Below are 23,919 nucleotides of genomic sequence, written 5' to 3'. Positions count from 1 at the left end.
CCTAATGAGGTGGTGGGTTGCATTTTTACATTTGTGTGAGCCCCTTTTTTTTGCTCAATTTGTTTTTGGCAATCATCGGCAAGGCTACATGTGATTTTGGTTAGTGGAGACACTAAGAGATGTTAATAATGGGAGAGAAGAGAGAAAAGGATCCGGATGACGTAGACTTAATCATTAGAACGAGATGGTGATTCTCAGTTCCTCATTTAATTCATTGAAGAGACATTCATCATTTGAAGTAATTGGCTTGTGATGATGTCCGTTTATGTGGCAGGGTTCTTGTCAAATGTTGTTGAGTAGGACCTTATCTTGCCTTCTTCTGTCCATGTGCTTTTTATGTTTTTATGCATATTTAAGTGCTCTAATGAAGGAGATTTACATGAAGAACAAGAATTGAGTCATATAGACTCTACATGAAGAACAAGAATTGAGTCATATAGACTCTTATTGAACTGCTCTATGTTGAAGTAGCTACTTGTTGGTGAGGATTAAAAGAATTACGTCGACTTGCAGGCTAATATAGATATCTTCACTAAGGATTAAAGATCATTGATTTATGAAGATGGTGGCGTCATTTGGAGAGGTTTGTAATTTGAAGAAAAAGTTTAGGCGATGGGGTTGTACCATTGACCATGCCCCCCAATCCAGGGATGTACCTGGAAGTTGTTGATGGTGAGGCTTTGGTGCAAATGTTCTCCAGTGCATGAGTATGGATACGTGCTCGTGGAGCAGCTGCTACTACATTAATTGAGCCAAAAGAATAGTAAGCAATAAGCTTAACAATTATATAGTGGCTGTTGCGTGATATGGCTTAATTCCTGATGAGGCTTAAATCATGACAGTGCTGGTTCTTAAGACGTGAGACTTAAATCATGACAGTGCTGGTTCTTAAGACATGAGACTGTATTTCTCCGGATTGGATACAATGATCAAGTTGTGTAAGGTGTTATTCTTCAAGCCCATCATGAAACATCTCCTCAATTGAACATCATTTAATTTTTCCCATGTCTCATAACCTGAGTCCAAGAGTTTTATCCGAAGGATAAAATCTCTAATGGATTCATTTGGTTGACGCTCAATTGAATAGAGTTCTGTTACTGCACTCCATCGATCACCTTGTTTGGAAAAGCCATGTATAAAAGCTAATTTCAAGGTTTTGAAGTTGGTCTTGATCGACCAACATCAATGCGATGAACCATCGACTAGCTTTTCCCTCTAAGCATCAGTTCAATGCATGTACCTTAGTTGGGAAATTGGGATTTCCAAAGGCTTCACATCTCTGTTCAAACATTTGAATGAATTGAATAGGGTCTGTTGTTCCATAATATTTGCCCATAATTTTAAAAATTTATACGGCCGTATTTCTGTATGAATCATTGAGGTCATATGTGAGTGCTCTTGTTGGAAGAGACTCAATGAGTCCTTGGGCCACCCCCCTTCCTAGACTAGTCAGTTTGTCCAAGGTGTGGGCATCCAAGAAAGGGTTGGTACTTATAGGATTTGCGGGAATGTTAGGCAAGGGACCAAAGCCCGATGGGATCGAAATCATAGGGGGTGTAAAACCCAATGGCACGCTTGTTATAGGCATGGCCAATGGAATTGGGAGGTGAATTTGTGGCACAGATCTCAATGGCTCGAAGATGTTAGCCATTGGGTTCAGTCCTTGTGTGATCCCTGGCACTCCCTCTTTCGTGGCCATGTTAGAGTGCTTAAATGCTCTTTAATGAGCAATCATAGTTTTTTTTAAAGATTGTTTTTAAAATACCTTCCCAGAGCCCGTTACAGTCTCAAGAGGCTTGGCATACTCTTCGTTGGATCAAACGGGTGTCCGTTTGCCCTAATTAGCTTATGCGCTATACGCACGTGACCTAAAGATATTTTTTCGAAAATAGCGAATGCTAGGAACTTCCCAGATGGAATAGGAGGTCCTAAAACCGATTTTCCATCACTATCTCAAGATGAAAACATTTTCCAAGAATTTTTTCCCTATTTCGCAACACGTTTTTTAGGGTGTTTCAAAAGGAATTTTGAAAAACTCTATATGAGGGAGTTGTATTTTTGGAGTACTACAACTTTGTTTCCCTGAATCATCCGTGATTTTGTCGTTTAGACCTTCAAAAAGTAGCCCTAATATGGCTCGTCATTGTTTTCGCGCTAATTTTTATCATTTTTTGTGGTTTTTGGGTTGTTTTTTCCCTCTATTTTTCGGGTCAAATTTTGAGGCTACTGGTTGGAGGCCAAAATGGTCGAATTTGACTTTAGAAGACCACATCCAAAGTTGAAGATCTCGATGTCAGCTCTCCGATGAGCCCTAGAGAGCCTTCATCGGATATACGGTTGAGTAGATATACGAGCCTCCAAACAGGGGTGTTTTCTAGAGTTTTTTTTTTTTGCCATGGACCCCTTTTCACGTCGCGGACTTCACGAGTTTTATAATTTTTGGTTTTTTTTCGCACGCGCAACCTAGTTCCGTGTGAAAGTGCAAAAAATGGTTCACGATGTGAATCGAACTCTAGAGAATATTAAATTTGATTTTTTAATTGTTTATTATTATTATTTTTTCCACGTGAAACCTAGTTCCGCGAAAGTGCGAAAAATGGTTCACACCATAACAGAATATTAAATTCGATTTTTTTTTCTTCACGTGAAATCTAGTTTCGTAAAAGTGCAAAAAATGGTTCACGCTGTGAACCGGACTCCATGGAATATTAAATTTATTTTTTTTCCCGTGTGAGCTCTAGTTCCGTGAAAGTGCAGAAAAAGGTTCACACCATGAACCGGACTCCACGGAATGTTAAATTTGATTTTTTTTAAATGTGAAACCTAGTTTCGTAAAAGTGTAGAAAATGGTTCACGCCGTGAATCCAACTCCATGGAATATTAAATTTGTTTTTTTTTGGCACATGAAACCTAGTTCCGTGAAAGTGCAAAAATAGGTTCACGCCGTGAACCGGACTCCATGGAACATTAAATTCAATTTTTTTTCACGTGAAACCTAGTTTCATGAAAGTGCAAAAAATGGTTCACACCGTAAACCGGAATCCACGTAATATTAAATTGGTTTTTTTTATGTCTAACTTTTCATGGTCTGAACTTTCACGGCTCACGGCCTGGTGTTTCACGGCTCAGTGCCTGGTGTTTCAGAGCTCACGGCTTGGTCTTTCCACCGCTCACGGCCTAAACTTTTACGGATTTTATTTGTTTTTAGTCTAGTGGGAAATACGAATTTCTCTTTTTGGGGAGAAATAGTTTTTTAATTTAAAATGAACGGGGTATGGGCATTTTCCAAAAAGGTAAGTGGGAATCAAAAAGTCAACCTTTTAAATGACACTCCTTATACCCCTCATAAATGACCCCCAAAATGGACAATTTTGACAAGTCTCATGAGCATCTACTCATTGAATGCTCATTAGCCTTAATGAGTTATGTAAAAAAGTAATTAAGTATTAATCTAAGATTCATCTTTTCACTAATCTTTCTCTCTTTTACACTAATCAAGGACTCTAATTAACCACTAATTCCTAATTAATTCACACAATTGAGCACATCATTGGATAGAGCAAGGGAATGCTAATCTTTGTGCATCAACAATTGTGTAAATTAATCTAAAATAGGGGATTAATTAGACTCTTAATTATATTCTCCTCTTTTAAGGCAAAATTAAGTAAAGAGAGTCAAATTTCTCCAATTGAAAAAAATTTGATGTGATTAGGTGGTATGATGCATCTAGATGCTCTCAAAACACTGAAAAATCCTAATTTTGACTACTCATATGATCAATTTAGATCCCAATTAACACATTTTCTAATTTTTTACCTTTTGAACAACATTAATCACCCTTAATGACAAGAACTAGTCCATTAAGAGAAATTAGTCAAATTCAAGGGTTTTTTTATGGTTTTAAGAAATTTTTTGAAATATTAAACTACTCCGAATGCTTGCTAACACTCTAATCCAAACAATTTCAACAAAAAACACATAATTAAACTAAAATTAATGATCTTAGTTCTATGTTTAAACTAAAGAGAGCTAACATTCACTAAAAATTGCATTCTATTGCATTGCTTGATGCAATGGATGCAAACTAAGCCTAATACAAACTATGTGCAAGCCCTAAGAACATGAAAAACCATAAAAACAATAACAAAATCAACAAATTAATCTAAAAATTAAGCAAAAAGCATTATTTTCAAAAAACAAAAAGAGAGCTATTGTACACCAAATCTCACACAAATCACCATCAAATCCACATCTTTTTCATGGAAAACCATTAATCAAGATAATAGGCAATGGGTTATACATAGATTAGAGACAAAACGATGGAAAAAGCCAAGGGATGGCTCTGCCGAAACAGCACCAAAAATGTTATGGCTCACCCTAACCCGCCTTGAAACACATCCAAAAAGAGGTTACCTGGTGAACTGCAACTATCATGAGGATCTTTCCAATGGCCGAGCTCGTAACCCTTGAGGTCTCCAAGCTCTACAACTTCTTGAAAAGTAATTCCACCGCGTCTCCCGCGAGCATTGTCAAACCGCCACGTTGCACTACGGATCCTCGTCCCTCTCGAGTCGCCCCTCCTCTCACCTCACTTCACTCACACACACTCACTAGCATGCATTAGGGAGAGAGATTAGCAAGAGTAAGACTCAATTGCACAATGGGAGAGTATGTTGTATTATGAGAGAAATTCACTTATATACATGGCCATAAGTGTTCACACTCACTTAAACTGTGGCCGGTCGAGAACTTTAGGCTCATAAGAGGCCTAATGCTATTACAATGATTACTCTCATAATATATCCATGAATTACATCACTTAGGACTTCACCCTAACTTGCTACCACACGTTCTTGAAGAGCAGGAATCACCATAAATACTCCGTCACACCATTTACGGGCGCGCGTCCAAGTTGTAGCTTTGGACACTATTGCTTCATATCTTGAAAATATGACCTTCGGTGTATCTACTGTGACTCCTTGATGTAAGATAATGGGGGTAGCTTTTGTTAGTCCTAGAATTGGATTAAAAATCACCCCCCCAAAGGAGGATAGAAAGCCTCAATTTCAATATGTTGTAAGGGTTGATGCTCTCAGCAGATTCCTCTATGCAGTTGCGGCACACTTTCATGTTACCTTATGGACTAGTATGGTCAAGGACAACCTATATGCAGTGTTGAAGGCATGTTCTCTTGAACTACAAAGATCCTTTTTTATGGATATTTTGCCACAAGAGAGATGCTTGGTTGCACCATTCACCTTGAGAGATGTGACAGGTATCCCCATCTCTGATGCCACAGACAAACTAATATTTTTGAAGGTGATTAAGGATGAATTCCTGTTATGGCACCCACGGTTTTCTTCCCAAGCCACTTTGTTGATCGATGACAAACGGTACAAAAGCATGAAGAACCCTTGGGAATGTTGTATATGTCCACCCTCATTTGAACCAGAGGATGAATCTCAAGAGCCAAAATTCTTGAGATTGACGAGGACCTTGTTTCCATGGATGGTCAAGTGGAGGTGTGCTAAGGATCCCTGGCGTTATGCACGGGATAACATGATGTATAATCCAAAGGATAAGGTATCTGCTTTCTGCTGATGTCATCGAATACTATGTACGCTCGCAGCAGCAACGAAGGTAATGAAAATATGCAAGCACTACCAAGCCCTGCATTGGGAGACTTTTTGTATACACCCCCATTATCCTTGGACCATTTCTAGTACTGCAGGCTATGAGCTACTTGCACCATGAGACAGAGTTTTTGTTAAGAAAGCTACAACGTCAACAGCATTTTGAAGAACTACACCATCAGACTTGAGTTGTTCGTGTGTTAACTTCCTCTTCAATACTACACGAGCACTGTCATGTTCTCCCTTGCCATGGCCTAAAGCAAAAAAATATCCAAGTCATCTCCACACCTGTCAGTTTGTAAAAGTGACCAACAAAATAGAATGGTCAGGCAACTTTAAACTGTGAAGCCGCACCATCAGACCACACCTAGTGTTTTTAAAATTTCAAACCCGGGTCTTCAAGCAACCGATTATGAAGTTGGAAGCAATGGTACACAAAGAGAGTATCATGCTTCTTATCATCAGAGATATAGAAATGCATCTCCTTGATTATGCTTTGGTCATTGCTTGTACTACACCTATATGTAATGTGAACAAGGATTGTGCATTGATCTGAGTGCCAATGCATGGACTGTATTTCATTTTGCTGTTTGAATGAGTAGTTCTTAGCAAAATCCATTACAGATACTATGACATCTGTAGGGAAATTCTTGAGACACTCCTTATACTGATCAGCTTGCCATTTGTACCTGAAGTTATGCTCAATGAACTTTGATGTGTGGTGTTTCAGTGTCACTAATAACTCTTTGATAACAACCTACTTCTTGATGGACAACACTTTTTGTTGTCTAGTTACATCATGTCTATTTTGAACTTGAATATCCTCAAAGACCTAAACAGTGATTGTCTTTGTTGTCTCCTTTTCTTCGTGTGGACACAAGCGTATCTTTTTAACACCACATTTATTGCATTGCCCCATGATACATTTGAACTGATGGTATGTGGAATCCTCCTTCTTTCTGCATAGACAAGGTTGCTCGTTACAAAAGACATGTGCACTAAAAATATGTAGAATGCTTAGAAAAAGAAATATCACATACCATAGACTGATTTTGTCTCTCTGGTACCCATGCATCATGTCATCTTCCAAACTCTAACGTATGGATACAGCATTGTCATCGTGTCCGCCCCATCGGTGAGTGCCTTGATAATTCACACACCAACACGGAACTCTCTGCTCATAGTATGTATGTGTCTCATCAACTTTATGTTGCTACACACAAATCAAGAGGACATTGTAGAAGATGTCGATGGAAACGAGGATGGAAACGAGGACACACCTCCTCGATCTATCATAGGAGCTCGTAGGCATGCTGGAGGAGGTGGTGTACCAAAGGACGAGTCATAACCTGTTTGCCATTGGAACAAAATAAAAATTAGAGTAACTATTCGTTAAATTTAGTTATGTATGAGTTTGTAGTAAAATTATTCATAGCATATTCATTTCTTTTGCATCATATGAGCCTACTAAGTATTATGTGTACTTGTAATCTATATTTAGACTCATTGTTTTGTTACAACCTATGTCTACATGATATGAAATTCGGTGACAACTTGATGGGTGCGTGTTTCATAGCTCACAGTTGTTGATACATGATTTTTTTTTAATTCTAACTTCTTGGATGTGACTTCGAAATGTGTAGGAGATATTGGCAAAGAATACCAGCCCCACTAGTATGCATTCTGAGTTGTGGAGGGTGTTTCGGCGAGAGATGCAACTCACGACACATTGGGATCAGTAGAAGGTGTGCAATATTTACTCTTTAGCTATGTACTAATGTATGTCTTAAATCTTAGGTCTATATACACATGCTTTTTGATTCCGAACATATGTCTATAGGATGCAGACAGCACGAGCTAGGCTACAGGCTGGGCATACATCATGTCTTTGTAGGATGGGCAAGAAGGGCTTGCCACTTTTGTATGTTCACATTTTGTCGTAGATGTGTATGTAGGTGTGTATCTTATGTTCTTTATATCAACCGATAACTCATGTGGTTTTTAAATAATAGGTGAAGGAATATGGTCGCGAGCCCACTCCTCGGGAGATAGAGACGGCCACCTATTAGGGTTATAGGTTTTTGAAGACCTAGCTACCTCCATTAGCTAGTTTTGTAAGTAATGTAGATTAAATGTTATTCAACTTCTAATTAAAGTATTCAAACATCAACTAATTACGTTTTCTAAACTACAGGAGCTGCACCGTGATGAGGACATAACAAAGGTAGATTGACAGAATGGCCATTAGTTGCAAATCTATGTTGATGGAGCACCTTGCATCAGAGGACGATGATCATGAGAACAACGAGGGTACATACCATGGAGACTAGAGGATCCTCCTTCTCCTTGCTCTAGATCCCTAGCTTGTTTTGAGCCCCATTTTGTATTTGGAGGCGATGCCGTACAAAGTTATACTTACTATTACCCATAGACATAAGTATAGGATTAGTTAGACTATGTCCGTCTCACATTCGGGCATTTGTCCTCATAGTTATATGTACTATTACCCATAGACATGAGTATAGGATTACTTAGACTATGCCGGCCTCACATTCTACCATTTGTACTCATCATATTTTACCATTTATAGAAATTTGATCACTTTATATACTTTATGCTCTTCTACTCTTACATATATTTACATGACCTTTTATTTTTGTTCAACTTTGTGCACAAATTTAATTTTCTTACTAATGTTATAATCTGCCATGTTGAATAGATCTTTGCTCACTTATGTGCTCAACTTGAGAGAGAGAGAGAGAGAGAGAGAGAGAGAGAGAGAGAGAATGAGTACTTTGATATTGTATGTATGTGAGAGAGAGACAAAGAGAGAAGTATTGTAATGAGAGAGACAGAGAGATAGAGAGAACCATTGTTCCAAAGCACATACATGCTAGAGCGACATAAAGAGAACTAGAATTTTTAATCGTTTAAAATATCCGTTGAGCGTCGCTTATGCAATGCCCCTCATCATTTAAGCGACACTCTGGATATTTATGTCTGTTAAAGCGACGTCCGCTCACAAGTGTCGCTTTTGCAATGCAATATGTGTCACTTAAGTGGTGATTATGAGTCGCTTATGCGACGTCTAAGCGTCGTTATTGCGGTCACTTAAGCGACGCACCATAGCAACGCCCGTAGTGACGCAAACAAGTGTCGCGGGGGTATGTTGTAGTGTTGGTTATGATAGAGTAACTCATAAATGAACTTACAATCACAAAGGTCATGACTCACAATCACAAGTTTCTACCTCATTTTTGGTATTTGAAAGCTATCCTTGTTTTTTAATTGAAATAAAAATGAGCAAGGAGATGAGTTGGTAGAATGGTTGGGTCGTCCCATTGCGAGGACCTGGGTTCGATGCCATCAGGCTACACGACATAGGTATGTGTTGTGAGCCGGTATATATATATATATATATCTTCCCGCAAACACAAAAATGAGCATGCAGTAGGGATCAAATGTTCATGCTACTTTGATGATAAGAGTACCACTTGTTTGTTCATTTCAACCTTTATGTTTCTTTGTAAAGAGGTACGAAGGGCGCACTATTGTACTTCTCAAGATCCTGCCTTGCTTATGAAATGTGGTTTTTTCTATATGGCCAAATAAGAAATGTCAATGTATGTTCTGGCGGTTGAAAGCCCTCGCATAAATACGAAGGGTATCTACAAGAATTTGGAAACCTTAACTAGATAATATACATGGAGATGTGTTACAACTTCGTAAATGAAGGAATGACATTGATTCAATGGTGCATGCGGGCTCATGCTTGAGGCTACTTTGCATTGGTGGGCAGTTGAATCCTTGATATGGCGCTAGCTTAATCTTCTTGTATGGGCTCATCTACTGCTAATGCATGTCGACGCCGGAGCTGCCGCCCACAACAGAATTTCGCATCTTCAAAACCAGCTGTGCTCCGAAATCTAAAATCTTATTCGCCTCTCCAGGAATCTTGCAAGCGATGCCTTCCTAGCAAATGAAAGTTCTGCAAGATAAACAGGATATGTATGTATTAGGATTAAAAAAACACAAATAATTTAGGCAATACTGCACCAAGGGGGAAACAAATAAAAGCAAGAAAAGCACAAACGTACCAGATTGAGATCGCCTGGTCACTGCAAGGCGATGCCGCTTCGTTTGTGCCGCAGGTGCAGAAGTTGACAATATTGATGATATGGGAGGATTTCTCGAGCTCACACCAGCGCCAGTATTAATGGGTTTTGCCATATCTGCCACGCAGGATCTATAATTTTGATCACCGCTACACCCAATATTTGCGAGAAGGAGCATGATCGCGTGCGCCTGCGGGGTTGGATACGCCGATGCTGTCTTAGTATCCATACAATATGCGCACAAAGCTTAATGAACGGCGGCTATCTACTTCGAATTACAGTTGAATGTCCTGATTATACCTTGTCGGCTGGCACGTCCTCGTAGACATTGATGATTCCTGAGTAGAAGATTGTGAGTTGGTGGCCGCCTGGAGCTGCAGATCCGACCATGGGGGCTTGCTCACTGTAATTGTAGGAGTCTAAAGAGGGGCGTGCGAGTGCGCGCAGGAGATCGAGGGCTTCTGGGCCTCCTGGCATGATATTGATCAGTCTGTTGATCTTACGACGAGCGAGCGAGGATGGGTAGACAGAAAAGTAAGCCTTTGTTTTGAAAAAAGGGGGCTAATTGCACAACCAAATGGGCATCTCCAGAGTCGAGCAGCCTTCAAAAAATATATGTATCTATAGAGACAGACAGACAGAAATGTTGCAACGCGTTTTGGCCCGACAAAAAACAACAGCAGAAATACGCAAAACAAAAATGTGCTGAAATAATTACCGGAAGCGTGCATTGCATTTTCCTCGCCTAGTAGTACTGTGTGACACCTTGGCTCTTGTCTCTGGTCAATGTGCAGTAAAACCTCTTCTTTAATTTGTTGAGCCTTACATCAATCCTTTTCACTCTGGTTGACCTTAAGACTAATTTGAAAACAAGCATTCTTGTTCACACTTGGACCTAAATCTAAAATTGTTTGAGGAGGTATTTTTCTCATCTCAAATTGACTATCTTGAGTCTTTTGCATAACCGATTCTCAATTCTCTACAATATATTTGTCATGTCAAGAGTACAAATAGAAGCCATAACACTAGGGCTGATATGGCTAACACACAAGAGTCTGTTCATACGGAAAAAAAACCCTACCACTAACTCAGGGTAAAAAGTGCTCGTGTGTGACTTCCAGGCTAACAATGCTTACTTGCATAATTCTCATTATTGCATTAAGGAATTGAAATGAGTATTGTTGGTTGAGCCTTTAACCAAAGGCAATGATGCATGTGCCTTTACAAATCTATCTGTCTTTCTAAAGAAAGCTGTTACAATTACTTTAATCACTAATCTTTTGCAAGATCCATCCTAGAAACTTCTTAATCATCTTAATTAATTCAAAATCCACTTAATCTGCAAAAATTGTGTCCAAATGGTTTGCTATTAACAATTTGCTTCTTCCTTGAGTAATTTTTTATTTCTTTTCAAATTGTTTGAAACCTTGTGGTGTATGGTGCACATTGGTTTACACCTTTGGATTGGGTTCAATTCCCAATAGGGTCATACACTATATTTGCATCAAATACAAAGTATCTTGCACACCTGCACTAGTACCTCATGAAAATACATTATGTGTAAACATTTTGCAAAAATCTCCACTTGCACTCTATAAAAATTTGCACAGTTTTCTACACTAAGACTATAATCTACTCAATCTTTTCCAAACTGCACTCATTGTATCAAGACATCACTTCTGTGAACTTGTTTGCCTAAACTTCCATAAGATTAAAACTAATCTTTAAAGATTAACACTAATCCTTGATATTGGTCATTTTCTTAATCAAGAAAGTATCTTAATGGTACTTAATTAGCAAATTGTTGACATAATCTTGTATTATTATCACCAAGATTCAATAATCTTTCTTTCTTACACAAATTTTAACTAATATTCATAGTTTTCTTGAAGTTTGTAATAAATTTTCTTTAAGGAACCATATTCTTACAAGAAGTAACCAAGATTAATGAAAGGTTGATCAAGAATGACTCATTGTCGCCAAGATTTGATTTTGCACAATAATCTTTGTAAACTTTAAAAATTCTGCATCAAGATTCTTAAAAAATTCGCTCTACATTGTATAAATCTCCAATTAAATTACAAACTGCACAGTAATCTGAATCTCTATATAGCTCTATCTACAAATTCTTCGTGAATCTGCCAATTGCAACACCATGATCAACTAGTAATTCTGCATAGAATTGTATTGTGTACTCTTTCTTGAAAACTGCACCATGATTTTACATAGCAACCAACAGGTTTTTCCAAATTTCTAAGATTTCCTAGATCTAGGCAAATGATGAAAAAATTAGGGTTTATCTGTAGGTTGTTTGGAGAAAGACTCTAATCAAGATGGTTTAGCAACAAATTTCAAAAAGAAAGTCATGTCAAAACTCACTGTAAAATTGAACTTGAAAATCAAGATTCTCTCAAATTTGTACACGAATTGGAGTTTTTGAAATTTGTGATTAGTAGATATTTGAGAATGATTGTCACTAATCTCATTACTAATCCACTAAAAATTCAAAACAAAACACAACTCTATAAAAGCACTAAATTATTTAAAAATAGATTAAGTACTAATCAATCTGTAATCAAAACATTATGATCTTAGCTAAGAGCTAATCCATAAAATGGTTAAAACTCTTAAATTTGGCAAGAAAATATAAGAAAACATAGAATTTTGAAATTTTGAAATTTTAGGGTTTCACTAATGTGAGATTTAAAAAAACCTAAACTAAGATAAGGAAGACTAGGCTCTGATACCAATGTAATAAAGGGGACCTAGGGGTTGCATTCACTAGCATGGAGTACACACATGTGTAACCACTGATCCTAGGGAGTAGCACCTAAACATGGAAAGACTGTCATGAAGAATCAGCTATGAAAGCTTGGGCATGGGCTTCAAGAAAATGCAATAGACATATTTCAAAAGATAATACAAGGTGATAAAGGTACAATGTCCATGACCCATATGCCTAATATAGCCCAAGGCCTCCAAAAGTACACATGTGAATGATCCTTAGCCCCAAGTGGCTAAGCCCCATGTGCATCTACATAACAAATCTACTTCCTTATTGATATGCTTTATCCTAAATATCCATGCTAATAAATGGACCAATATTACAATATTCATGTGAATAATCTTGTATGGGAGGGACTCTTTAGACCATAATTTTAAGGTTCTAAGGTTTTATCCCTTTATGGTATGTTTTGAGCCACATAAATAATGTATAGCCCTTCGAAAAATGCATAGAGCTCAATGCATTTACATAAGGGGTCTACCTTATGCAAATGTAGAGTCCTTCGAAAAATGCATAGAGCTCAATGCATTTACATAAGGGGTCTACCTTATGTAAATGTAGAGTCCTATAAAAAGCATAGATCTCTATGCATATGCATAAGGACTCTACCTTTTTCATAGACCTGTATAGCCCTTCGAAAAATGCATAGAGCTCAATGCATTTACATAAGGGGTCTACCTTATGCAAATGTAGAGTCCTATAAAAAGCATAGATCTCTATGCATATGCATAAGGACTCTACCTTATTCATAGACCTCAAAGAGAGCTAAAATACATATAGAACAATGCAATTGCATGAGAGCTCCCATGCATATTTAAAAAAAGCACTATTATTGCACGCATGGGTGCATCATAAAAAAAGAGCATTGGGTTTAGAGTTTACTGCCATTAGAGAATGGAGAGTCGACCTAACCAAATAAAGTCATGAGCGACAAGAATGAAATATCTAACTAAAGAGAGTGATGATCTTCAAGAAGCAAAGAGAACATAACAAGAGAATATTATTTGCATACTCTTCAAAAAGAGGCCTATATATGTAAGATAGAGATTTTATGAAAATTCATAGAGCTCTTTGCATTTAAATAAGGGCTCTAGCCTTATGCATAAAGCTCAAAGAGAGCTCCATACATAAGGTAAGAGCCCTTATACTACAAATGCATAGATCTCTCACATAATGTAAGAGCCCTTTTGTAAATGCATAGAGCCCTTACAAATGAGATATCTCATGCATGTGAAAAATGAAAACCCCCATACATAAGAGGTCTCTTTCTCTATACATAAGATCTTACAAATTAGATCTCATGCACGTGAAAAAAAAATAACTTCCATGCTCTATGCATAAGTCTCTCATTATGCATAAGAGAGCTCTCTTTCATGAATAGATCATGCATAAAAGAGCTCTCGTTTATGCAAAGCTCATAATAGCTCTCCTTTATGCAAATCTCATGCATAAAAGAGCTCTCTTTTGTGCACGGCTCATAAGAGATTTCTTTTATGCATAGCTCATGCATAAAAGAGCTGTCTTTATACTCTATGCATGCAACATAATATCTATGCCCAACCAAAGGAAAAGCATTTTACTCCATGCATAGAGTAGAGAGTAGGGAGCTCATGCATAAAGTATTGGAGAAACGTGTGTACATACCTAAACCCAAAACAATGAACAAAAAAAAGCATAAAATCGTAAAACATGTGCATTGGTTTTAGGGCCCTTGAGCTTACCTCAGGAGCTAGATAAAGAGAGCATGCCCTTAAGAGTCTTTGCCTTAACACAAAATCGAACACACAAAAAAAATCGAGAGAGAGAGAGAGAGAAGCAATGCGTAGAGTATAGAGTGGGGAGTTCATGCATAAAGCAGTGGGGAAACATGTGTACCTAAAACCTAAACAATAAACCAACAAAAAAACAATAATAGTACCATAAAACATGTACATTAGGTTTAGGGTTGGAGCTTATTTTAAGAGCTAGCCGAAGATAGTATGCCCTAAAGAGTGTTAACCTTAACACAAAATCAAACACATACAAAGAGAGAGAGAGAGAGAGAGAGAGAGAGAAGGAATGGAGAAGAAAAGAAGAAGACACATACCTTGTGATTGAGAGCACTACGCTTGTGGAAGAGAGAATTATACTTGTGGAAGAGAAAGAAAGAAAGGAGATGAAGTAGATAAAGGAAGATTAGGGAAGGTAGCTAGGTCATGCATCCAAAGAGGTAATGCGACACATCTTGAGGCCTAGGTAGGAGAATCAAATTTTTTACGTAGTCCATGTGGCTATCTACATGGCTATTTTATGGCTATACACATGGAAATAGCCGTACTCATAGCCATCGTGCATAGCCACAAAAATATAGGCATGTCATGGTGTTCAATGCCACCATTATCACTACTTGTACCACTCTCTAACTACTTTCTCTCATTATTGTACAACTACCATTTGTGGCTATGCCTTCATTCTCTTGTATTGTATCAATGTAAGTGAGACAAGCGACTGTTAAAAAAAAAGACATGATTTTAGAAGTTTTTTAATCTTCAAAAATAGATTTCTAATTTAAACAAGAATAAATATTTGATAGGAAAGTTTTGAACTTTTAAATGGTGATACACTAGTTGAGATTAACGCCTTTGGAAAAAAAATTTAATTGTCAAATTGTACTACCTTATAGGATATGTACTTGACTTTGCATAGACTTTCTATTGTGGTAATCAATTGGTAAGAAGGGTTTGAACTTTCAATTGCGATGCACTTACATGATATTTATTTAACTTTGGATAGACTTTCTATTGTGATAATCGATTGGTCTGAAAGTTTTAAATTTGGATTCCGATCTAAAAGTTGCGGTTAGTGGCTAAAACAAATTCTTGATCTGGGATGGTAAAATTACCAAGGTCTAGCCATTAATTTCAAGGCCAATCAAAATTGTAATATTTTTTTTATTTATTCAATAATTTTTAGTCATGAAAGTGCACCAAGGGAACATTTTTTTCGGTAGCACTTGAATCTGAGATTTTCCAAGTGAATATAGGTGCCCAATATTTTTTATGATTATTTAACTAATTTATGGTAGGCATAAGGTTTGAAACCTTCGGGGGTAAGGTTCAAAATTTTATAGATTAAATAAAGACCATGCAAGGAGGCGGAGGCATGTCAGCGGACTGTGGGGACATCGGCCTCCGCATTCAGAGGGATAGAGAGAGAAGTGTACCATTTTGTCCCTGAGAGAGATAGATGTGTAGTGCGTCGTTGTGATCTTTTTTTTTTAAATTTGTGACAGAGATGTGCCATGCACTTGAGAGAGAGAGAGAGAGAGAGAGATGTTTTTCTTTTTGCTTGAGAGAGAACCCTAATATGAGAGACACGTGAAATGCGCAGTTGTGATCTGTTATAAAAAAAATTTCGTAGAGATCTCTACGCCTGAGAGAAAACAAGAATTAACCTTAGCCTTAGACTAAGGTTAAAACCTTTGTCCTCTATTAATATATTAGTGCCTACTAGGCACTAGACTAGTAGGCACTAATATATTAGCCTTAGACTACCTTAGTCCTCTATTAATATATTAGTGCCTACTAGTCTAGTGCCTAGTAGGCACTAATATATTAATAGAGGTTAATAGAGGGTCTAAGGTTTTAACCTTAGTCTAAGGCTAAGGTTAATTTTAAAAAAAACCTAGATCATAGCAACACATTTCTCTCTCGTACTATTCTTGTTTTCTCTCAAGCGTAGAGATTGTAGTAACTCATAGAGCTCAAATATATCGTAGTAACTCATAGAGAATACTTTCCTATATATGAAAAGAGACAATTTGATGGGTTGAGTGGTGCTACACGACAATTATATATTCTAGAGAATCGAGAATTGGTCATGCAAAAGACTCAATTTGGGAAGAGCAAAATACTTCCTCAAACAATTATTTAGGTGCAAGTATGAACCATAGTGAAAAAGATTGATGTAAGGCTCAACAAATTTTTTTTTTTAAAAATCGAACACAGTGGCCAGAGTCAAGTGGCCAAAGTCAAATGGCCAAAGTCAAGAGTTAATGTTCCACAAACACTATAGTTGCTACTACACGCAAGAAAGGTTTGAACTTTTATATGGTGATACACTAGTTGACACCTTTTTAAAAACATTGAATGGTCAAATTGTACTACCTTACATGCTATATACTTGACTTTGCATAGACTTTCTATTGTGGTAATCAATTGGGTAAGAAAGGTTTGAACTTTAAATTGTGATGCACTTACATGATATTTATTTAACTTTGGATAGACTTTCTATTGTAATAATTGATTGGTCTGAAAGTTTTGAATTTGGATTCCAATGTAATAGTTGAGGTTAGTGGGCTAAAAAACAATTCTGATCTCGGATGGTAAAATGGCCAAGGTTTAAGCCATTAATTTCAAGGCTAATCAAAATTGTAATAATTTATTTATTTATTCAATACTTTTGAGTCATGAAAAGTGCACTAAGGGAATGTTTTTTTTTGGGTAGCACTTGAACTTGAGATTTTCCAAGTGAATATGGGTGCCTAATCTTTTTTATGATTAATTAATTAATCATGGCAGGCATAAAGTTTGAAACCTTTTCAAAATTTTATAAGTTAAAAACCATGGAGAAGCCTTTGGAAACTTCCTGCACACTTGATGTCTCTGGAAATTTCCCGCCCTTAAAGGAGGTGGAGGCATGTCAGTGGACTAGGGCCATCGACCTCCGCATAGAGAGGAGAGAGAGAGAGAGAGAGAGAGAGAGAGAGAGAGAGAGAGAGAGAGAGAGAGAAGTGTACCCTTTTTTCCCTGAGAAAGAACATAAATACAAGAGAGAGAGAGAGAGAGAGAGAGAGAGAGAGAGAGAGATGGACTACATCAATCTTTTTGTAAATTTGTGAGAGAGATGTGCCATGCGCTTGAGAGAGAGAGATGTTTTTTTTATCTTTTTTGCTTGAGAGAGAGATGTTTTTTTTTCTTTTTTGCTTGAGAGAGAACTCAAATATGAGAGACACGTGCGGTGCATAGTTGTGATCTATTTTTTTATTAAAAAAAGAACTCGTGAGAGGTACGCATTAGTGATCTCTATGCCTAAGAGAAAACATGGATAATAAGAGAAAGAGATGTGTTACAGTTATCTGGTTTTTTAAAAAATAGCCTTAAAGTCAATATTAGATAAAATGGGAAAAATCCCTCAAAATGGGAATGTATTTAAAAATTTTGTTTTGGCCATAACTTGAACATGCAAACTCCAAATTTGTCGAACAAAGTAGATCTAGATTCTACTTTTCAAGCTCTTTCCAATGATATGTCACATGAATATGTTTTGACAAACTTTTGGATGAGTTTACCATACCCCCACTTTTTTCATGGGAATGGGATTTTTCCCACTTTATCTAATATTGACTTCTTAGTCTTAGACTAAGGTTAAACCTTAGTACTCTTTTAATATATAAGTGCCTGTGGACACTAATATATTAATAGGGGTACAAGGGACTGGTTAATAGGATGATGGGCAACAAATGGTGGACATATTGATTTGATTGATGTGAATGGGTTGATGCATAAGTGTATATGTATGTGCTGGTCTATATGCTTGGTTAACAAGTTGAATGGGGTGGAGCTAGTTTAGATGATTCAGGCTCTGTATGTGCTGGTCTATATGCTTGGTTAACAAGTTGAATGGGGTAGAGCTAGTTTAGATGATTCAAGCTCTGCAATCAGCCATCACTTGATCCCTTTCCTTTGGGTGTGACCTGTAGTCATACTGGGCTTCGCCTAACTGTGCGGTGTTCTTGCTTTCAGGGCCTTGCGAAACTAGTATGGACCTAAAACTAAGAGATGGTACAAGAAGGTAAAGCAAACAAGTCACACTTTTGTTGCCTTTATTGAGAACCCAAGACCAACAGTCAAAATCTAGTTCAAGAAGGGTGATGTGCTAGAGAAACCTACTCCTAGGGGATGCACCACTAAGGCTATGGTGGAAGCTTGCATTTTGCTTGGTTATCAAATTTCTTGAGAGAAATCATCCTTCGTATTTGAGGATGATAGATGGCAGTTGATTTGTACCTTGCTTAATAAAGGGTGATCATTAAGGAAATTATGAGCTCATTTTGGGGCCCTCTAAGGAGTTTCATGCTCTTTCTCTCTCTAAAAAATGGGGCCACGGTGAAATTTGAGCACATCATTCAAAAAAATTTCGGAGTTGGTAGATTTAGAATGTACTCTTCAAGATCTTTCCAATGGTATATAACATGATGAGGTTCTAACATATGATAGGGAAGCTCCCCAAAAACTGGTTTCAAAAGTGATGATGTGGCATGTAACGTTACATTTTGGCATCTTAAATCTTGTTTGTGGTGTATCTTGAGCATTACTATTTGAAAGTTGTCGAAGATTGTATATTTGAAATATACTCATCATAAGCTTCTTAATGATATGTCACATGGAGGGGTTCTTACATAACATTGATAGGGCTCACTATGGCCCCTTTTTTTAGAGAGAAAAAGAGAATGAAACTCCTTAGAGGGCCCCAAAATGAGCTCAGAATTTTCCTAATGGGATAAATTAGCTGTTGTTGGTAGCTGTTGTTGGTAGCCTGTTGTAAGGCTGAAGGATATAATGTTTTTTGATATATATATATTGGTCCCAAAAAAAAGTAAAAAAATAATACACTCGACCCGAATGTATCGTAGTAACTCACAGAGTAAATACCTCCTCAAACAATTATTTATGTCCAAGTATGAACAAAAACGCTTGTTTTCAAATTCAACCATAGTGAAAAAGATTGATGTAAGGCTTAACATATTAAAAAAAGAGTTTTCAAGAGCGAATGTTGGACACACTGCTACTACTACGCAAGGAAAATGCAATGCACGCTTCCGACACCAAAAGGCAATTATTTCAGCGCACCTGCTATATTACTGGCGGTGACGAGAAGCTTCGAGCCAACGAGCCAATTGGCTTCGACCCAAATAGGCCCCATACAAAGAAGCCATATCATCGCCCACCAATGCAAAGTAAGGGCGGGTTCACATTGGAGCGGCGAAAAACATACTCTCAAACACACTTTTCCAGGTGGAACTCTTACAAAATGCACACTTCCGCCGTCCAAGTGTTCACATGGGGAGGGGGAAGTAAAAGGGAGCCTGACTTCTTCCACCGCCCACTGTGAACACTGGGGGGCGGCGGAAGAAAGAGTAAACACCATACCAAAAACCATAGAACAAAGCTATATTATGTCCACAAAGCATAGTGTAACTACAAAAATAAAGAAGCCACACTACAAACCACAATAAGCCAGACAAAAGACTTGTATTACAAAAGCTTAATCGGAGTTGGTAGGTGAGTCCAGCTCCTCTAAAGCCGCCCTTCCAAAAACTTGTAGGACATTCATCCTTGCTTGCTCTCTATACATTGTTCGGGCAAGACTATCTCGCCGCTCCGAGCCAACTCCAAGGTCACTCGCACCCCCTTCATTGCCTCCTTGAGCGCGCTCCATTGCATCCTCTATGTCAACTTCACGTATTGCTTGAAGCTCCCTCATGGAGGTAGCTATTGCTCTTCGATCCTCTTCTACACGTCCAGAGCATGCTGCCAATTCTGCTTCCGCCTCACGTACCCACTCCATATCAAAAGACTCTCCATGTTGGATACAAATGTTGTGTAGCACAAGACAAGCCGCAACAAGATCTGGGACATGACGTAGATTCATGTCACATCTTTTTAGCAAGATGCGAAACCTTGCCTTGAGCATACCAAACGCTCTCTCAACTGGCATCCTTGTGCTCGATTGAATGAAATTCCAATGGTACTTTACACGTGTCAACCCTTCCTTGCATCCTTTGAAAGGCACTAACATGTATGGCCGTGCGGGGTAAGCACAGTCGCCAACCAAACAATAGTTACCCAGCTCGCCCCTTGCACATGCTTGCCCTATATCACTTCTGGAGAAGTTCAAGGAGTCATGCGCTGATCCGGCCCAACCGACATCATAATTCCATACTGAGCAATTGGCGGCTACTGTTAGTTGTAGCAAAATAGAGTGGAACCCTTTCCGATTGAAGTAGTCAACATGGTTGTCACGGGGTGCAATGATGGGGATGTGAGAACCATCTATCGCACCAACGACGTAGGGAATTCCCCTAAGTGCCTCAAACTCTCGTGCTAAAGTTGCTAGCCGAGATCTTGAAGGCCATCTTATGTACATATTCCGGAGACCCGATTTCACAATTGCCTTGGAAAATGCAAGGATTATTTCACAACATGTGCTCTTAGCGCAACCATAGGTGTCACCAAGGCCCAGTAGTCCATCTCCTGTAGCAAGTCTGCTTAGAGCAATGGCTACCCTATCTTGAATAGACACAGGCGCACGAAAGTTTGTGGTTTTCTTTTGCATGAATGGTGCTAGACTCCCACAAAGGTAATGAAAGGTTTCTTTGCTAACCCTAAGACGCCGCTTGAACATGGTAGCACTATAAGCACTTAGGAGATAGCATTTTACAAAGCCTTAAGGCCGTGGATATGCCCACGCTTGTCTGTGTTCATGACCCCTCCTACGGTTCGCAATCTTCCTCAACCTCACAGATCGTGCCATGCATTCGGTAACATGCAACCAAGTCTGCACTATGCACTCATCATTGTGCATGCTTGGTTCTTTAAGCAATTCATAGATCGCTATAGAACACAACCACGCACAATAGAGTGCAATGTCTTTGGACATGCCCATTGTCACCTGCAAATCCAAAACAAGTTGATACATATTAAATTCTTAGCTTAACATGCTTCTTAGGAGCTTAGAAACATTCATAAATCCATACAACGCATAGGAACAAAGCAACGTCGAGATCCCAAACTTTATAAACTCATACAATAATAATAACAAGAATTTCCTCCGCCAAGGCTACTTGTTGCCCCCCCTTCCTTCCTTAAGGAATTCACTCATTGTGGCATGCAATCCTGCCAATATCTTCAGTCGCTCCCTCTCCAAGGCAACATTTTGGCTAGAGGTCTCCTTGAGATGGTCCAATAGATGTTTCCCAGTATCGGCCATTGTGGCCAAAGATTCCTCATACTTGGGAGTCACTCGACGACTTGAGGACATGGGTGCTTGTGGCTTCTCGTCATCTTGTGCTATAGTTACTTCATCCTTGTCACCGCTAGGGAAAGTAGCATCATCCATTGTTGATGAAGAAGCGTGGCTAAGAGGAGTGACCGTGGCTCTATCGTGGTAATACTCATCCACCACATCGAACCATTTACATGTGTGCCTCCTGTCATTGCCAGATACCGAGTTGTGAGCTTTGTCCACTCTATATTTTGCTAGCACCGCTTGCCACTTCTTGCGACAACTTTCACTATCCTTATTGAAATCAGGGTAAATGCCGGCTAGCTTTGTGGCCACCTTTGCCCACAAGTTGACCCCTTGTTTCCCAGGATTGTTGAACTCCTCACTCATGCCCCCCCTGACATGAATGAGTTGGTCAACCCAAAATTCTTGCCACTTGCTTTTCTTATTGTCGTTGTCGTCATCTTCCCCCAAGTCCACCACCACCTTCTTTTTGGAGTTCCTGGGTTTCTTTGGCGCAGGTTGGGTCTCTAACACAATCTCCTCATCGCTAGGCTCCTTCCTCATGCCACGAACTCGCTTTGGTTGAGAAGATAAAGGGGGGTTATTGAGTGAGTTGGGTGATGGTTGGCTTCCTAGGGAATTGGGAATGGAACCCATGTTTGGGATACCTAGGGGGGATGATCGATTAGGAGGTTGCGCTACCATAGGTGAATGGGGGGGGCGAAACATGAAGGGAGAGTTTGGAGAAAAGGAAGGAGAATTGAGCATGGCTTGGAAGCCATGAGGTGGCACATGAAAAGGAGGAGGGGGAAATGAATAGAAATTAGAGTGCGGGAGAGGAGTTTGGGAGAAAATAGGATCATCGTCGCCTCGTTGTTGCGATGAATCAAATTCATGGCTCGTGTTGGAATCCATAGTACCTACATGGAACACGAAGAGAATATTAGCACCACATAAAATAAAAACACATACATTAGTCATGATAATGGAAATGCGGTTTGTGAGGGGTCACCTTATGCGCTCGCTTCACGTTGCCTCCCGCCCTTTTCGCACACCTTTAAAAGAAAAACAAAAGCACACAATGTCAAAGGCATGGCAAGTGTACCACAAAAACATTAAAAGAAAGGTAAATGGGTGGATAAAAAGAAAGCATGATTGAAGTGCATGTAAAAGCACCTTGGAGAATGGAAATTGTGAAGCTTATTATTATGTTCTCTAGAAATTCTAGAGGGTACAAAATCTCACCCTAGACCCTTTAATTTATAGGAAATTGAAGGGTGTTGGGGGGAGGGACGTTGGAAAATGGACGTTCGAAAGTGGAAAGTGGCCGTTGGGAAAAAGGCCGTTGGGAAAAACATCCGTTGGGAATCCGTTTTTGGAAATTTTGGAATTGCTGCAGGCTGGAAGCCGTTTTGGGCGAGGGGGGGGGTCGGCACAATTTCAACGGCCGTCTTCCATGATGTGGCAAGCGGGGGGGTGGATTTCCACCGCCCGCTGTGAACGCAGAGTGCCATGGGGCACTCTGCGATTGGATGGCAGGAAGGCGGCAGCTTGGCTGCCGCCTTATCTGAACCGGGCCTAACTTCAAACATGAGCTGGGATCAATGCCATGCGTCCCTCCTATTCGTTCATTTACAAATGTTGTAATAGTACACTACCTGCTCAAGGTTCACACATCTCCATGTATATACCTACTTAAGGGTTGCCAAATTCTTTTAGATACACTTCCTCTTTATGCCACATTTCTTAATCCGCAATATAGAAAAAAACCACATTTCTTATTTGGATCTTGAAAAGTACAATAGTACTCCCTTTTTCTTCTTCTTCTTCTTTTGGGAACAAAAGATAGTTATATTTATCATATAAAAGCTACTATTTATAGAAGATCTTTTTTTACATGTGCCACAACCATCCTACTCCTAATTACTATTAAGTACAATACAAATTTGGTCCCACCTCTCCTCCTCCCAAACAAAAGATGAACTCTCCCAAGATATATGATAACCAAACTGCATACATGCCACAAGCAAAGATTTAGTGGTATATCCCTTGGGAGTCTGCTCTTCCAAATAGTCTCCCTTTGTCCAAATTTTCACATGTGGTCTCATGCCTGAAGGGTTTTTAATCAAAGCCAGAGATGTATACACCAGCTGCTTCTCCTTCTGATACCATCTTCTAGTTTTAGGTCCAAATTTTGGGTACTTTGTCTTCAGATCTTTCCCTGTGTAACCCTGCAACATATCAAAATTTGCTAGGTTACCCTAGTATGTGCTAACGTCGAGGAAAGGGCAAAGAGTCGGGATGTCACATAGTGGGGTGTCTTAGGTTAATTAATCTG

General features: G+C 38.9%; 2 protein-coding genes across 2 annotated transcripts; both read right to left on the bottom strand.

Annotated features, from left to right (window-relative positions):
- Window positions 1-9,139: 9,139 nt before the first annotated feature.
- On the bottom strand, window positions 9,140-10,325 carry LOC147620396 (protein TIFY 3-like). The gene is made up of 3 exons (XM_086825401.1): window positions 10,049-10,325; window positions 9,731-9,938; window positions 9,140-9,621 (listed from the first exon to the last, which is right to left on the bottom strand). The coding sequence occupies exons 1-3, from the start codon at window positions 10,223-10,225 to the stop codon at window positions 9,560-9,562; spliced, it is 447 nt and encodes a 148-aa protein (XP_086681527.1). The 5' UTR covers window positions 10,226-10,325; the 3' UTR covers window positions 9,140-9,559.
- Window positions 10,326-19,838: 9,513 nt separating this feature from the next.
- Window positions 19,839-22,496, bottom strand: LOC147620395 (uncharacterized). Its single transcript, XM_086825517.1, has 2 exons — window positions 21,773-22,496; window positions 19,839-20,917 (listed from the first exon to the last, which is right to left on the bottom strand). The coding sequence occupies exons 1-2, from the start codon at window positions 22,494-22,496 to the stop codon at window positions 19,839-19,841; spliced, it is 1,803 nt and encodes a 600-aa protein (XP_086681643.1).
- Between the last annotated feature and the right edge of the window lie 1,423 nt (window positions 22,497-23,919).

Source organism: Cibotium barometz, chromosome 31, assembly GCF_041138505.1.
Source record: "Cibotium barometz isolate CiBa-2024 chromosome 31, ASM4113850v1, whole genome shotgun sequence".
NCBI lineage: Eukaryota > Viridiplantae > Streptophyta > Polypodiopsida > Cyatheales > Cibotiaceae > Cibotium > Cibotium barometz.
Note: the sequence above shows the minus strand (reverse complement) of the source record. Positions and strands in the feature narration are given on the sequence as shown.